This window comes from Astyanax mexicanus, chromosome 17 (genome assembly GCF_023375975.1).
Source record: "Astyanax mexicanus isolate ESR-SI-001 chromosome 17, AstMex3_surface, whole genome shotgun sequence".
In the NCBI taxonomy this organism is placed as follows: Eukaryota; Metazoa; Chordata; class Actinopteri; order Characiformes; family Acestrorhamphidae; genus Astyanax; species Astyanax mexicanus.
The window spans coordinates 38,394,105-38,412,263 of record NC_064424.1 but is presented as its reverse complement, the minus strand read 5'-3'; the positions used below and the strand labels follow the sequence as shown (position 1 = coordinate 38,412,263).

General features: G+C 42.9%; 1 protein-coding gene across 3 annotated transcripts in view; it reads left to right on the top strand.

Moving 5' to 3' along the window:
• The first annotated feature begins 332 nt into the window (after positions 1 to 332).
• Positions 333 to 18,159, top strand: part of fnip1 (folliculin interacting protein 1) — a 48,995-nt gene continuing 31,168 nt past the window's right edge. For all 3 annotated transcript variants that reach the window (XM_022676463.2, XM_022676465.2, XM_022676462.2), the window contains exon 1: positions 333 to 544. In XM_022676463.2, coding sequence (XP_022532184.2) covers positions 456 to 544 — 89 coding nt within the window. In that variant the 5' untranslated portion in view covers positions 333 to 455. The remainder of the gene's footprint in view (positions 545 to 18,159) is intronic.

Genomic DNA, 18,159 nt, shown 5'->3' with positions numbered 1-18,159 from the left:
AGTGAAGAACAAGAAATTGGGAAACTGCATAGAGAATCCATTTTACATTCACTATACTAAATGGAAAAAATAAACAATTTATACCTAGGCTTTATAAGTTTTTATACACCATTTTTTGTTTTCAAATTTAGCCTTAGATGGTCAGAAAACTGACCTTATAATCACTGACCGTGTATGCGCATTAATCTCATAAACACGATTATAATGACAATTCCTACTGGAAGGAGCATAACCCCAAACCCCAAGCCTCCGGCCTGACCACGTGGTGTCTCTCCGGAAATAGCAGCCAATCAGCGCGGAGAAGCGGGCGGTGTCGTTTCTGAGCTGCTCGTGTGAGTAATGCGAGTCATATGACCAGGCCGCGGAGCAAGTGGGTCTCGCGGAGCGCGGTGTGCGCGAGGTCGGGTCGGTAAACGCGCTGTTTGTGTGTGAATGCGGGGAGCCGCGGCTCCGCCATGCCGCCCACGCTCTTCCAGAAACTCTTCAACAAGCGGGGCCCGCTCTCTCCGCCGCCCCGGAGCAGCACGGAGGACCCCGCGCTCAGGTACGGATCCCCGCCCGCCCGCCCGCGGATCCTCGAGCTAATCTATAGCACTGGAGTTTAGGTAACACCGCTTACTGTGTGGTAAATGACCCAAATTGTCATCAGTGAAGCGGTTTATTTGTGAGTCGGATTGTATTTAATCTGTGTGTGTGTGTGTGTGTGTGTGTGTGTGTGTGTGTGTGTGTGCGCGCGCGCGTGCGTGCGTGTGTGTGTGCGTGTGTGTTAGCCGTTAGCTGAGTGGCTAGCTGTCATGCTAGCGAGTTGTCTCCTGCGTCTTGTGTGCTGTTGTCAGTGTTGGGAAGGTTACTTTTAAAATGTAATCCCTTACAGGTTACTGATTACATCACTCAAAATGTAATTTGTAACGTAATCAGTTACATTACTTCAAGTGAGTAACGTAATCTGATTACTTTGGATTACTTACAATATTGTCATTTTTTTAAGCCTGAATGAATGTAGCAACCACATCTTGCATATTATTGTTTTATTTTTCCTTCCAGTTAATAGATAGACAAATAAAACAGCCTTTTCAATCACCCTATAAAAATACTTATGAAACCATTTAATCAAACAATTTTATAAAACACTTCTATAAATTGATGATAAAATCATTAAAAACCAAACAATGTAACAACAACTGTAAGCTAACTATTTGCAGGTTTGCCACTTTCTGCAGGTGGATTTTTTGCCAGGATTATCTAGGGGTGTAAATCACAAGATTCATTACAATACGATACAATACGATTATTTTAGTCAGCGATACGATAATGTACGATACCTCAAATTGTCTTTATACGATACAATTCGGTCCAATAGGATTTAATGCGATTACAATCTGTTCCTTTTCTAAGAACTCACAAATGCAAACAAAATATAATTTGAATGTTTTATTATTAAATGTCAAATGCAGTGTAATCATAAACAGTAAACAATAATTCACTTCAACACTTTAATTTCCATTATTTAAGTTCCATTTGAGAACATCAAATGCAGAAGAAAAAAAAAAGCGCCTGTTATATTTAGAGTTTACAATGTGTGTATGGATGTTGATGATGAATAGTCAATCATTCTCTACATTTCCTGATTCAGTAGGGTCTTGACAAACAAGTTACAAAATTTGTAATTTATATCACAATGCATTGAAGAGTTACACTGCATTATATTAGGTGTCCACCAGGCGTCTCCAAAGTGTTCAAAACCTCTCCAGTAAATCTGTCTCTATACAGCCAGAGTTTGTAATATTTTTGTTTGTTTGTGATAAAATAAATGAATGTAAGTCTATTTCAGAGTAATATTAATACTTTTTGATGAAATGACAAACAAAATCACACGTATGCGCGCTGTGGGCGCACTTATGTTTAGCAGAGGGAATTTGGTGACAGCGGTTAGGCATGCCCCTCCCCCAGCCATTAGGAGACCAATCAGGACAAATTACGTACCAATGTTTTCGTCTAAGGGTGGACTATTGGTTGAAATAGGTGTCAATCACTTTTGTGACGCTAGAGAAAGGCTATGACCTGATTTGACTGGATTGGATTGATCCAGCGCTCACGTTATTGGTTCAAAAGACGATCACTCAAGAAAAATAGTGGTTTGTGGACCAATAAAAAACACAGAATCTAGAAGAGGACATCCTTAGCTTTGTATTCACGTACAACTTTACGTGAAAATATTACATTGTGTGGTCGCTAGGAGCTTGAGAATATTACGTTTCAGCTGCGCTGAAAATAAACGCATGTTTGTGAGGAGAAGTGAGCAGGTGAATAAAGGACTTTATGGATATTTTATCTGCGATTCAGTGCTGTATTGTGGATGCTGTGATAGTAAGTGAATTTTCTATAATGTAATATGATGTTATTTTATATACTAATAATATTTTATAAGGCTATTTTGTTGGGGAGGCGTGTTCCCCATGTAAACAATGTGAAAAAAAACAGGCTTTTTTTTTCAGTTGGCGATTTCTGGCGACTGGTTTCATGTAGATGGTTGTAAATTTGCATGCAGGTAGTTAAATTAGTAGTTACTAAAGAATATGAGTCGGTTATTTGGTCGGTGTGTTTAGAATATTTGATGCTTATAAGCATTCTACTTTACATAGTCAGAACGGGCCCGCCGATGGGCTAGGGGGCGCTTCTGCAGTGAAAACATTCTGAGCAGGAGGTTGTGAATCATAGAATATTTTGATGACGTGATTTATGTGAATGTGATTGCGTTTTGTCAGTGTTGGATTGGAAGACGATTGTAACGGATTACAGTTACTCATAATTTGTAATCTGATTACGTAACGCCGTTACACGTAATCCGTTACTTCCCAACACTGGCTGTTGTCGCGCAGAGACTGGTGTAGTTATCTGCTGTAGGACAGTATTAAAGTCTGGTGTAGTTATCTGCTGTAGGACAGTAGCGGAGTCTGGTGTAGTTATCTGCTGTAGGACAGTAGTAAAGTCTGGTGTAGTTATCTGCTGTAGGACAGTAGCGGAGTCTGGTGTAGTTATCTGCTGTAGGACAGTAGTGGAGTCTGGTGTAGTTATCTGCTGTAGGACAGTAGTGGAGTCTGGTGTAGTTATCTGCTGTAGGACAGTTGCGGAGTCTGGTGTAGTTATCTGCTGTAGGACAGTTGCGGAGTCTGGTGTAGTTATCTGCTGTAGGACAGTAGCGGAGTCTGGTGTAGTTATCTGCTGTAGGACAGTAGCTGAGTCTGGTGTAGTTATCTGCTGTAGGACAGTAGTGGAGTCTGGTGTAATTATCTGCTGTAGGACAGTAGCGGAATCTGGTGTAGTTATCTGCTGTAGGACAGTAGTGGAGTCTGGTGTAGCTATCTGCTGTAGGACAGTAGTAAAGTCTGGTGTAGTTATCTGCTGTAGGACAGTAGCGGCGTCTGGTGTAGTTATCTGCTGTAGGACAGTAGTGGAGTCTGGTGTAGTTATCTGCTGTAGGACAGTATTAAAGTCTGGTGTAGTTATCTGCTGTAGGACAGTAGCGGAGTCTGGTGTAGTTATCTGCTGTAGGACAGTAGCGGAGTCTGGTGTAGTTATCTGCTGTAGGACAGTTGCGGAGTCTGGTGTAGTTATCTGCTGTAGGACAGTAGTGGAGTCTGGTGTAATTATCTGCTGTAGGACAGTAGCGGAGTCTGGTGTAGTTATCTGCTGTAGGACAGTAGCGGAGTCTGGTGTAGTTATCTGCTGTAGGACAGTAGCGGAGTCTGGTGTAGTTATCTGCTGTAGGACAGTAGCGGCGTCTGGTGTAGTTATCTGTTGTAGGACAGTAGTGGAGTCTGGAGTAGTTATCTCCTATAGAACAGTAGTAAAGTCTGGAGTAGTTATCTGCTGTAGGACAGTTGCGGAGTCTGGTGTAGTTATCTGCTGTAGGACAGTAGTGGAGTCTGGTGTAGTTATCTGCTGTAGGATAGTAGCGGCGTCTGGTGTAGTTATCTGCTGTAGGACAGTAGTAAAGTCTGGTGTAGTTATCTGCTGTAGGACAGTTGCGGAGTCTGGTTTAGTTATCTGCTGTAGGACAGCAGTAAAGTCTGGTGTAGTTATCTGCTGTAGGACAGCAGTAAAGTCTGGTGTAGTTATCTGCTGTAGGACAGTAGCGGAGTCTGGTGTAGTTATCTGCTGTAGGACAGTTGTAAAGTCTGGTGTAGTTATCTGCTGTAGGACAGTAGTGGAGTCTGGTGTAATTATCTGCTGTTGGACAGTAGCGGAGTCTGGTGTAGTTATCTGCTGTAGGACAGTAGCGGAGTCTGGTGTAGTTATCTGCTGTAGGACAGTAGCGGAGTCTGGTGTAGTTATCTGCTGTAGGACAGTAGCGGCGTCTGGTGTAGTTATCTGCTGTAGGACAGTTGTAAAGTCTGGTGTAGTTATCTGCTGTAGGACAGTAGTGGAGTCTGGTGAAATTATCTGCTGTAGGACAGTAGCGGAGTCTGGTGTAGTTATCTGCTGTAGGACAGTAGCGGAGTCTGGTGTAGTTATCTGCTGTAGGACAGTAGCGGCGTCTGGTGTAGTTATCTGTTGTAGGACAGTAGTGGAGTCTGGAGTAGTTATCTCCTATAGAACAGTAGTAAAGTCTGGAGTAGTTATCTGCTGTAGGACAGTTGCGGAGTCTGGTGTAGTTATCTGCTGTAGGACAGTAGTGGAGTCTGGTGTAGTTATCTGCTGTAGGATAGTAGCGGCGTCTGGTGTAGTTATCTGCTGTAGGACAGTTGCGGAGTCTGGTGTAGTTATCTGCTGTAGGACAGCAGTAAAGTCTGGTGTAGTTATCTGCTGTAGGACAGCAGTAAAGTCTGGTGTAGTTATCTGCTGTAGGACAGTAGCGGAGTCTGGTGTAGTTATCTGCTGTAGGACAGTAGCGGAGTCTGGTGTAGTTATCTGCTGTAGGACAGTAGTAAAGTCTGGTGTAGTTATCTGCTGTAGGACAGCAGTAAAGTCTGGTGTAGTTATCTGCTGTAGGACAGTAGCGGAGTCTGGTGTAGTTATCTGCTGTAGGACAGTAGCGGAGTCTGGTGTAGTTATCTGCTGTAGGACAGTAGTAAAGTCTGGTGTAGTTATCTGCTGTAGGACAGTAGCGGCGTCTGGTGTAGTTATCTGCTGTAGGACAGTAGCAGAGTCTGGTGTACAGGTGCTGGTCAACGAATTAGAATAATTTGAAATAGTGCAATCATGAAATTCTTTGAATGCATTTTTTGTGCAGAGAGCAAATCAGGTGTTCACCGCACCTGTCCTACTCGTTAGACTAATCACGGAACTCGTTACCTGTAAAAAAATTTGCTCAGCTGAGCTTTCCAAAAGGCCCATTTAGGCCATTTAACTGTGACACTGTTGTTTTATTGAATTAGAATAATGGAGAAACCGTTTCATTGAATTAGAATAATTTTTATTATAATTACAATCATCACTTTCTCAGTATTTTGTGGCTGCCCCCTTGGCTTGTATGACTGCCTGAAGTCTCCGCGGCATCGATTTGACCAGCTTGTCGCAAGTTTCCGCACTCACAGCTTCCCAGGCAGTGGCGATGTTCTGCTTCAGTTGGTCCAGCGTAGTAGGCTTTCTGTCGCGAATTTTCTGCTTGACGATGGCCCAAAGGTTTTCAATGACATTGAGATCAGGCGAGTTGGCCGGCCATGCCAAAACTTCAAGCTGTTTTTTAGTGAACCAATCTTTGGTCGACTTTGCCGCATGAGCCGGTGCAAGATCCTGTTGAAATATGAAGTCTTCTTCGCCGAACTGTTCCTCAACAGTCGGAATCAGGAACGTTTCCAGAACATCTTGATATACGGCAGCATTGACAGTCTTCTTGAGGAAGCAGAGTTTCCCTACACCTCGAGCGGACATGCATCCCCAGACCATAACGCTCTGGGGAAACTTGACGGATCTTTTCACGCACTCGTGGTTGTAGGTTTCGCCACCACGATGCCAGACACGAGGACCTTGGTCACCGAAGGAGATGCAGAAGCGTGATTCGTCACTGAAGACCACTTTCTGCCAGTCTTCAGCAGTCCACTCGCCGTGTTCTTTGGCCCACTTCAGCCGTTTCTCCATTTGTTTCTTGTTCAGCATCGGTTTTACTGCTGGAACGCGAGATTTGAAGCCGAGTTCGCGCAGACGACGGTAAGTGGTTGATCTGGAGACGTCAGCGCCGGTCTGCTTGTTCCACAAGTCGGTGAGCTCGGAAGTGGACTTGAACCGGTTGCTGACTGCGATCTTTCTCAGCTGCTTGTTGTCGCGAGCAGAAGTTTTTCGGACGCTGGAACAGTTGGTGCGCTTGCTGCAGTTTTTCTTGAGAGCTTTGCAGACGGAAGACTGGCTGATGCCGAGCTGCTCAGCAATTTTAGTTTGGGTCAAGCCTTGTTGGCGAAGGGCTTGAATTTGAGCCACTACTCCGGTTGAGAGGTCGCGCTGCTTACCCATGATTGATTTTACAACTTAGAAATTCTACTCAACCCTGACTTTATACTGCACAGTGAACACTCTTCACAGAAAACAAAAATTTGAGCATTTATTCTAATTCAATGAAACGGTTTCTCCATTATTCTAATTCAATAAAACAACAGTGTCACAGTTAAATGGCCTAAATGGGCCTTTTGGAAAGCTCAGCTGAGCAAATTTTTTTACAGGTAAGGAGTTCTGTGATTAGTCTAACGAGTAGGACAGGTGCGGTGAACACCTGATTTGCTTTCTGCACAAAAAATGCATTCAAAGAATTTCATGATTGCACTATTTCAAATTATTCTAATTCGTTGACCAGCACCTGTAGTTATCTGCTGTAGGACAGTAGCGGAGTCTGGTGTAGTTATCTGCTGTAGGACAGTAGCGTAGTCTGGTGTAGTTATCTGCTGTAGGACAGTAGTGGCGTCTGGTGTAGTTATCTGCTGTAGGACAGTAGTGGCGTCTGGTGTAGTTATCTGCTGTAGGACAGTTGCGGAGTCTGGTGTAGTTATCTGCTGTAGGACAGTAGCGGAGTCTGGTGTAGTTATCTGCTGTAGGACAGTAGTAAAGTCTGGTGTAGTTATCTGCTGTAGGACAGTAGTAAAGTCTGGTGTAGTTATCTGCTGTAGGACAGTAGTGGAGTCTGGTGTAATTATCTGCTGTAGGACAGTAGTAAAGTCTGGTGTAGTTATCTGCTGTAGGACAGTAGTAAAGTCTGGTGTAGTTATCTGCTGTAGGCCAGTAGCGAAGTCTGGTGTAGTTGTCTGCTGTAGGACAGTAGTGGAGTCTGGTGTAGTTATCTGCTGTAGGACAGTAGCGGCGTCTGGTGTAGTTATCTGCTGTAGGACAGTAGCGGCGTCTGGTGTAGTTATCTGCTGTAGGACAGTAGCGGCGTCTGGTGTAGTTATCTGCTGTAGGACAGTAGCGGCGTCTGGTGTAGTTATCTGCTGTAGGACAGTTGCGGAGTCTGGTGTAGTTATCTGCTGTAGGACAGTAGCGGAGTCTGGTGTAGTTATCTGCTGTAGGACAGTAGCGGCGTCTGGTGTAGTTATCTGCTGTAGGACAGTAGCGGAGTCTGGTGTAGTTATCTGCTGTAGGACAGTAGCGGAGTCTGGTGTAGTTATCTGCTGTAGGACAGTTGCGGAGTCTGGTGTAGTTATCTGCTGTAGGACAGTAGTGGAGTCTGGTGTAGTTATCTGCTGTAGGACAGTAGTAAAGTCTGGTGTAGTTATCTGCTGTAGGACAGTAGTGGAGTCTGGTGTAATTATCTGCTGTAGGACAGTAGTAAAGTCTGGTGTAGTTATCTGCTGTAGGCCAGTAGCGAAGTCTGGTGTAGTTATCTGCTGTAGGCCAGTAGCGAAGTCTGGTGTAGTTATCTGCTGTAGGACAGTAGCGGAGTCTGGTGTAGTTATCTGCTGTAGGCCAGTAGCGAAGTCTGGTGTAGTTATCTGCTGTAGGACAGTAGTAGAGTCTGGTGTAGTTATCTGCTGTAGGCCAGTAGCGAAGTCTGGTGTAGTTATCTGCTGTAGGCCAGTAGCGAAGTCTGGTGTAGTTATCTGCTGTAGGACAGTAGCGGAGTCTGGTGTAGTTATCTGCTGTAGGACAGTAGTGGAGTCTGGTGTAGTTATCTGCTGTAGGACAGTAGTGGAGTCTGGTGTAGTTATCTGCTGTAGGACAGTAGTGGAGTCTGGTGTAGTTATCTGCTGTAGGACAGTAGTGGAGTCTGGTGTAGTTATCTGCTGTAGGACAGTTGCGGAGTCTGGTGTAGTTATCTGCTGTAGGACAGTTGCGGAGTCTGGTGTAGTTATCTGCTGTAGGACAGTTGCGGAGTCTGGTGTAGTTATCTGCTGTAGGACAGTAGTGGAGTCTGGTGTAGTTATCTGCTGTAGGACAGTAGTAAAGTCTGGTGTAGTTATCTGCTGTAGGACAGTTGCGGAGTCTGGTGTAGTTATCTGCTGTAGGACAGTAGCGGAGTCTGGTGTAGTTATCTGCTGTAGGACAGTAGCGGAGTCTGGTGTAGTTATCTGCTGTAGGACAGTAGCGGAGTCTGGTGTAGTTATCTGCTGTAGGACAGTAGCGGAGTCTGGTGTAGTTATCTGCTGTAGGACAGTAGCGGAGTCTGGTGTAGTTATCTGCTGTAGGACAGTTGCGGAGTCTGGTGTAGTTATCTGCTGTAGGACAGTAGTGGAGTCTGGTGTAGTTATCTGCTGTAGGACAGTAGTGGAGTCTGGTGTAGTTATCTGCTGTAGGACAGTAGTGGAGTCTGGTGTAGTTATCTGCTGTAGGACAGTAGTGGAGTCTGGTGTAGTTATCTGCTGTAGGACAGTAGTGGAGTTTGGTGTAGTTATCTGCTGTAGGACAGTAGTGGAGTTTGGTGTAGTTATCTGCTGTAGGACAGTAGTGGAGTCTGGTGTAGTTATCTGCTGTAGGACAGTAGTGGAGTTTGGTGTAGTTATCTGCTGTAGGACAGTAGTAAAGTCTGGTGTAGTTATCTGCTGTAGGACAGTAGTGGAGTCTGGGGTAGTTATCTACTGGAGACTGGAGTAAACTATAACCATAATCCACATATTTTATGTTGATATCCTTGAAATTATATATTGATATGGTGTCTAGCACGTGTTGTGCTAAACATTGTTTAACATAATAATGATTGTTTAACATTTACTCTATAACACGTGTGTGCAGTGTTCAGTCTGTAAACAATCTGGACTTTGTATTTGATTATTTTCAGTTTATAAGTAACCCAAAATTGGGTGCAGCATGGCAGATCCTGTCCCTAATAATACCATATACCCCAGTAATGTTTTTACAGGGTATGAATGTATGAAAAAAGTGAATACACAACCCCTAGTGTATAATTTCTCCTTGAGATCTCAACCATGATGTGGTTATTTTATATGTTGCCAGATCAAAAAATTAAAAGTCTACAATCAGAGTAAACGTTAAGTGTTTAGTTTAGGATCATTTAGGAGCTGTGAGAGGTAATTTTTACACCCTTGGTAAACACATCAGAAGTCAATACAGAGCTTTAGAGGTGGCGTGGTTTGGTCTCCTTTGTTTAGAGGGTACGTATTAGTCTAGCACTCAGTGAACTGTTCATATTGTTAGGTGGTTTCTGGAGAGCAGCGCATTATTGTGTTGCTGGTACATTTAATCAGCGTTAAAGTTGTGCCCAGTAGATCATTTAAAAAAAAAAAAGAGAGACAAATGGATGAAATAACAATAAAGATGCAGTGCTTTCAGACCTCAAATAATACAAAGAAAACAAGTTCATATTTATTTAGAAACAACTAAAGTTGATCTAAGATTATTCAGAATCAATAATTGGTAGAAAAAACCCAGATGATATGTATCGTTATCGTGATATAAAAAATTCCTTATGGTGATATATGATTTTTCCCATATCACCCAGCACTAATCGGAACATCTTCTCTTGTTGGTCTCTGTGTGGTTGGTTTGGTCTGCACAGAAGAATTCCTGAAGGGCAGCTGCATAGGTGACCTCACCCAAAGAAAAAACAAAAGCTCTGGTCACATTTCTTTGGCTCAGAGAAATGGAGGGAAGCATACTACACGTCGTTCATATCAGGCCAGAGGCTTTTGTGTGCCTTGCTGTTCCGGCCTTGGCTTCATGTCAGGCATACAGCACTGCTCCTCCTGTTGGAATATGGGTTGTGGGGTTGGGCAGTTTAACAGTAATAAGTTATGAAGTGGTATTAAATTGATGCTAAAATAAGGCTGTTAATTCATATTGATTGTTTGCGGTGGATATGAGGGTTGGGCAAAAGGTGGAGAACAGTAAAAAAATCAATGATAGATAGATAGATAGACTATAATGATACATATAAATACAATAAAAAATAGAATGTATGCACACTAGACGTGTGTAGTAGCACAGGGACGATAAATAAATGTAAAAAGGCTGCCACTCGCATCAGCGGCGGAAATATGGAAACATGTCTAGCCGGTATTCTAGGACTGCAACGAACAGTTGTCATAATCAACAACGTTAACTATAAAATCTGTCGCCACAGAATTTCTTTGCTGACGCCTTGTAAAAGTGTGAAGAAGATGGAGTGCTGAGGAGTAGGGTTGGGCGGTATGACGGTATTTCGGTATACCAATGTATTTAAATGACGGTATTGTAAAATAGTGACGGTATATTAACCACGTGACGTGCCAAACCTGAACTTGAAACGGACGTTTAAGACATTCTGCGCATCCACAATGAAAGAGGAATGGGAGGGGTAAGCAGTTGGAGCTCCCTGATTGGTTATGGGGTGGGGATTCTCACTGAGGAGATCATACAGCAAAAACTCAATAAACTCTACAGGTTTCACTAATTTTCACCAAAATTATCGCTACAAATAGCCACATTTGTGCTGAAGGGACAATAAATCCCTAACAACTAACCAACCAGCCACCGAAATGATCAGATTTATCAGTTTATCCTGCAGCATGGGGTGTTCAGTGTGAGTTACTCAAAGTTATAGCTGTTTCCTAAATATGAGCAATTTCGCGGACCGCGAGGCGCTGCGCGCTGCATCGCGCTGCCGACATCTGAACCCCGGCTCCCCTTCGCGAGCAGAAACGGCACAACACCACCCGCTGTTAAGCTGCTGTAGTGGATACAGGGCTTATAAATAAATTAACAAACACAAAAATTAGGGTATTCAATCTGTAATTTCAGTTCGTTTTATTTTTTTCTTTTAATTGCCGTTTTTATTAGTTTCAGTTAAGGGGTACTTTCACTTTCAGTATTCGTTATTTCGTTCGTTTTTGTTAACAGTAATACTTTGTTATATGGTGATTATCAGGCCGTAGCTTTATATAAAATAAAAATAGTATTAAAAAACAGATTACTATTTCCTGGAGCCTGGACTGACCCGAGATTTTCCATTACTTTCCTCGGGCCGGATCTCATCCGGGCTGAGAAATAAAAATCAAAGTATCCTGCTATTTAAAAAAAATGGAAAATTTAATAACAATAATAATATAGTTCTGCATACTAGAGTTTAGATTGTCTGCCTGCGAGACTGTACCCGAGCGTGAACGCGAGACTGAACGCGAGCTCATCCACGCGTTTAAAGCTCTGCAGCATTTAATAAAAACAGATTAATAGATATAAAATAGGAAAATAACTAACTAAACTTAGCTCAAAATGGTAAAAGAAATGTAATCTAACGAATTCTAAATAAAAGAAAAATAAATAATGTACGTACACACAAGTACAAAGCTAAAAACAATATACATAAAAAAAATAAATCATCCGCGCATTTAAAGCTCCGCAGCATTTAATAAAAACAGAAAAATATATGTATGAAATAGGAAAATAACTAACTAAACTTAGCTCAAAATGCTAAAAGAAATATAATCTAACGAATTCTAAAATAACAAAAAAAAATAGTCTACACACAGGTACAAAAATAAAATAATATACATTAAAAAAATCTGCGTGTTTAAAGCTCTGCAGCATTTAATAAAACAGAAAAATAGATATGAAATAGGAAGGTAAAAGCACATGACATAAATAATAAATATTTGTTTGCCAATTGTTATTAAGCACTTGCTGAACATTCCCTGTCAATATAATTATTGCATTATCAATATTTACATCTTATCTCAGGACACATTTAAGTATCCTAGGATCTCATAAAACATCTGGCACGTGTGAATGCCATCAGTTCAATGCAATTAAGTTGAGCACAAAGAGCAGAACACTGTAGTGTGTGGAAAGGCGGACTTGAAATATAATGTGCCGCGTCGTCCAGCTTAAATACTGTGTATACACTACAAGCTTGCGAGACTGACAAGGCGTGGAGTGGACAAAGTGGGTGGGACTGGACGTACAACTCTGCCTTCCCACAGGCTGCAGTCAGTAGTAGTTGGTTATTTTATTTCTTCTGCTGCCGTTGTTGAGGAACGCCTGCTCAGCTTCCTGTAATTGGTCCGAAAGTTCGAACCATCCAGAAAAGTGCTTTCACACTGTAGGAGAACCGGACCAGGGTTCAGAAGGTCCGGACCGAGACCACTTGTGGTCCTTTGGTCCGGACCGTGGTTCGCGGCCCCTTTCACACATGCTACTTTGGTTCAGAAGAAACTGAAAAGTCAGAAAGTCTGGACCAAACGAGACAGGTGTGAAAGCACCCTTAAAAAAAAAAACCCATGGCGCCGAGTGGTCCAGCGGTCTAAAGCGCTGCCACTATGAGCAGGAGGTCGGGAACCCCAGCTCATGCAGCTTTGCCATCAAGCTGCTTTCGTTAGAGGGAGCAAAATTGGCGCTGCCAATTGGGGTGGGTAGATGGAGCTCTCTCCCCACATCACTCCTAGGGTGATGTCTGCAGCACAGGGCGTCTGTGAGCTGATGTACCGGAGCCGAGCCGCTGCGCTTTCCTCCAAGCTCGCTGGCTGCTCGAAAAGAAGTGGTGGCTGGCTTCACATGTATCGGAGGAAGCATGTGTTAGTCTTCACCCTCCTGGTGTGTTGGGGCATCACTAGTGATAGGGGGAGTCCTAATGAGTGGGTTGGGTAATTGGCCGTGTAAATTGGGGAGAAAATGGGAAAAATTAGAAATAAAATTATAAAAAAAAAAAAAAAAAATGTTTCTTTCTTTCTTCCTGCAAGACAGGTTCAACCTCGATTAGAAATATACGTTTTATTTATGCAAGATCTCGTGCCAAGATCTGCTTAAGTATTAAGAGTTACACATTTTAATTGGTTTCGTAATGCTTTACGCACAGGAATGGGTTCCCACAGTGGCTTACGTGATATTTAAGTGCAAGTAAATTTGTATTATTTCCCTTAAGAAAATTATACCAGTAATAAGAAAGAATAAGAATACCACAAGAACAACAACTATAATAAGCATAATTTTTTATGATTTACTAAAATAATGTTAACAAAATGTAAAAGCACCAAACCAGGCAGCAGTTTCTCTGAACTGAACCAGGGAGTGCTTAGTTTGTGCCGGAATCTTTGTCCTTATAGAGATGCAGCCCTGAAATAAAAATGTTTCCCACCCCTAGCTTTTATACCCTTCACATAAATATTAAAATGTTATTGTATCAGCTTAAATTAGGATTATATAATGATGTATACATTTTGGCTACTATTATATTGTTGGAATACTTCACTACTTTACAGCTTATTTGTCCACTGCAGGACCAGACAGCTGCTGTTAATTGCTAAGCTACGTCTTCGCTGTGGGAAACTTTGCTTTACTGCAGATGTAGATGCAGTGTACTCTCCTTGTCCCTTCCTCATTTGTGTTATTTTGAAAGATCTAACCCGTGCAGCAGCCTCTTACAACACACTTAAGTATCCGTGCACCAGCGGCCGCTCACTGGCCTGCAGTTTGAGAGAAGTGCACATCTCAATCATGTATCAGATTGCAAGTCTTCGCGGTAGTAATTTTAGACATTACGAGAAGCTTCTCTGAAAGTGAATGAGTTCCTCATACCGTGTACCTTGGTGTGCAGACATTCATTCATTAAAGTGTGGTGGCATGTCACACCTGACCTCCACTAGACAAATCATGAAACTGGATGTGTAACCTTAATTTGTGGTTCACTAATGACCCTGCTACTGAACTAGGGCCTCTTGTCTTCCCCCTGCTAATTTACTGTGGCTTCTCTTACTAAAGACTAAAAGGACCTGAATAGCAAGTCATGATATGAAATCAATAACAATGCGTTAAGTAGGTCGGTGAGTTAGTGTGGAGGTTTGAGGCTTGCAGCTGTGCTTCCCAGTGCTAATTCCACTTCCCATCAAGTTCTGCTGAGTGCTATTTAAAGCTGTTCTCAGGCTTCTTAGAACTGTAGGATCATGGAAATTTTTGCGTAATACGTTTCTGTGTACTGTGGTGTTAGTTAAATTTTTTTGTCTATGCAGTTTTAAGTGCCATACATAATATTGTTGTGATAATAATTGGTTTATAATTATAATAATAATTTGTCTCTTAAACCTGTGATGCTGTTCGTTGTGTAAGTCTATTGGTCCAATGCCTTGTATACAGTAGCAGCTATGTGAATTTATGAGTGGCTCATTTCACTACTGTTTATTTTTTTGTTGTGTTGATTGTTAGGGTTTTACATTGGGCACAAACAGACCTCAAACTTCCATGGCATAATTACAATAAAGATTTATCATATAATACATGCACATGACATTAGTCATTTTTGCTGACTTATATTATTTGTTTTGTTTTTTTGCATGTTTGTTTACATGTTTACACCTATTTTAGTTCTGTGCACAGAGTGAACGGTGACATTTTCCAACCCATTATTAACTTATTCATATATATATATATATATATATATATATATATATATATATATATATATATATATATATATATATATATATATATATATATTTTTATTTTTTTTTTTTTATGGTTTACTCGCCTTTAAAATTGTAAATAATTAATGCTATTATATTATCACCCTAAAAAAAGAACCCGACAGGTTTACAAAGTGTGCTTTCACAAAAACTATTTGTTTATGTACTAAAATGGTCTTCCAGAGGGGTTTGATGTGACATTTTAGAGGAATGTTTGTACAGTGTTGTCTTAACAGAGGTGGAGACAAGAACTGGGGTCTTGTCTAAATAAAATAGGCCAGACCTTTTTAAACAGTTCACACATTGCCCATTTCTTGAAATAGCTTTAACTGGTGAATGTTTTAGGGAAACTAGGTTTTTCAGACAAGTTTGTCTAGGATCTTCTTTAACAATGTTCAGAATGCGCAACAGTGAGGTTTTTCAGGCAAAAGATTTGATCAGTCGGCAACACATCTGTATCAGTGTGTGTGTGCAGGACATGACGTGACTGAACTAGAAAGAGTGATGGTGTGATGATTGTGATTTCTAACAGGTTGGTTTGGTCTAAGGAACATTCATCTTTACCCATCTTGGAATGTCTGTGTGTGACCTCATCTGTCACTGGCAAATCATGTGAGTTTGGAATGCATCAGTCATCATCTGCAGCAAGGCTCTCTGTGGGTTACCACTGGATTTTTGGAGACAAGAAATGTTCACTTCTAAAAGCTTATAACATGAGTGTTAAGGTGGTACTGAATGGTGTTTGTTCCTGTTCCTTGTTAACAAGAGTAAAAAATGGAGTGTTCTCTCAGATGCCAGTAAAAGGAATGTGTTGGATAGAAAGAATCAGGATATTCTCCTATTTTATAGTTCGTTGTAACTAATTTACCCATGAGCTTTTGATTATGATCATACTTCTCCTATTTAGATATGCAGTCAGGAAATTTACACTTCAGAGAAGAAGTCATCAGGCAGATTTTCCGGGCCCGGTCCTGATGTTTCTCTATTCAGGCCGGTGTGAGAGCGGCGTTTCCTATTACCATTCTGTCAGTACCCTCTCTCCAGTTCTATCAAAGTGCACTTTATTACAGTACCCTCTCTCCAGTTCTATCAAAGTGCACTTTATTACAGTACCCTCTCTCCAGTTCTATCAAAGTGCACTTTATTACAGTACCCTCTCTCCAGTTCTATCAAAGTGCACTTTATTATAGTACCCTCTCTCCAGTCCTATCACAGTGCGCTTTATTACAGTGCCCTCTCTCCAGTCCTATCACAGTGCGCTTTATTAAAGTACCCTTGCTTCAGTCCTATCACAGTGTGCAACATAAGTAGAAGTGTCACCTTACAAAATTAACCAATCAAGTAAACCCACACAGGGAGGGGATAGATGGCGTTCACATCTACAGTGAAACAAAATCTACAGTGAAATTCCAAAACAGCTTTTACACTCAACCACATAAGTATACCACAGACCTCCCATATTTGCAAAAAGAATGCTAGTCTGAAAATCCTCATACCATTCTTTTGAGAATCTGAGTTCAGTTTATTATTTCAATTGTTTGAAAATGAACCTGCTAAAATTAGTGTGTTAGTACCTTATATAGTTGGTGTGTAATACCATTTGGGATGCAGCCATGGTCTTCTGCTGTAGTTGCTCATCCTCCTTAAGGTTGGACATGTTAATTCCCAGATGATTTTCTGCTCAACCCAGTTGTTCAGATTTACTGTAGACCTCTGTCAGCTTCAATGAGTATGACCATCACGATCACTCTGGTGGTTGGTGTAAAAGCATTACCTGAAGTAGCACTACATGGTTTAATGCCTTTCTGCCACGAAAAGTATATTATTATATTATATATTATATTAGTATATTATAAGACCTTGGAGAGAGGAGCCCGCGGTGGAGTGAGAGAGGAGCCCGCGGTGGAGTGAGAGAGGAGCCCGCGGTGGAGTGAGAGAGGAGCCCGCGGTGGAGTGAGAGAGGAGCCCGCGGTGGAGTGAGAGAGGAGCCCGCGGTGGAGTGAGAGAGGAGCCCGCGGTGGAGTGAGAGAGGAGCCCGCGGTGGAGTGAGAGAGGAGCCCGCGGTGGAGTGAGAGAGGAGCCCGCGGTGGAGTGAGAGAAAGGCCCGCGGTGGAGTGAGAGAAAGGCCCGCGGTGGAGTGAGAGAAAGGCCCGCGGTGGAGTGAGAGAGGAGCCCGCGGTGGAGTGAGAGAAAGGCCCGCGGTGGAGTGAGAGAGGAGCCCGCGGTGGAGTGAGAGAAAGGCCCGCGGTGGAGTGAGAGAAAGGCCCGCGGTGGAGTGAGAGAGGAGCCCGCGGTGGAGTGAGAGAGGAGCCCGCGGTGGAGTGAGAGAGGAGCCCGCGGTGGAGTGAGAGAGGAGCCCGCGGTGGAGTGAGAGAGGAGCCCGCGGTGGAGTGAGAGAGGAGCCCGCGGTGGAGTGAGAGAGGAGCCCGCGGTGGAGTGAGAGAAAGGCCCGTGGTGGAGTGAGAGAGGAGCCCGCGGTGGAGTGAGAGAGGAGCCCGCGGTGGAGTGAGAGAAAGGCCCGCGGTGGAGTGAGAGAAAGGCCCGCGGTGGAGTGAGAGAAAGGCCCGCGGTGGAGTGAGAGAAAGGCCCGCGGTGGAGTGAGAGAAAGGCCCGCGGTGGAGTGAGAGAGGAGCCCGCGGTGGAGTGAGAGAAAGGCCCGCGGTGGAGTGAGAGAGGAGCCCGCGGTGGAGTGAGAGAGGAGCCCGCGGTGGAGTGAGAGAGGAGCCCGCGGTGGAGTGAGAGAGGAGCCCGCGGTGGAGTGAGAGAAAGGCCCGCGGTGGAGTGAGAGAGGAGCCCGCGGTGGAGTGAGAGAGGAGCCCGCGGTGGATGAAATATAGCTACTGGACTTTTGTTGCTGACAAAGATGGCTATGAAAGTAATACAAAAGGATATGGAGGAATTAAAAGATGCCATGAACATGATGTCTGGTGAGTTGGCGACACTGACAAAACAACAGACAATTATAACTGAACTGCTAAATGAAATCAAGCAGCTTAAAATGGTAAACATGGAACAAGCTAAAAGAATTGAAATTTTGGAAAATAGAGTCGCCGATTTGGAGCAGTATTCCCGAATAAATGATGTCATGATAACAGGACTAGAAATAAGACCACGGAGCTATTCACAGGCTGTGAGGAGGAGTAGGGCTGACAACATTTCAGAACATGAAAGTACAACAGAGGAGCAGGTAATTACATTCCTGCAGAGTAAAGACATTGACATTGAAAGTGAGAACATTGAAGCTTGTCATACCCTACCAATTAAAAATCAGAGAGGAAAGTCTGCTGTATCACCAATAATCATTCGGTTCAATAATAGAAAACATAAGATTGATTTGCTGAAGCAAGGAAGA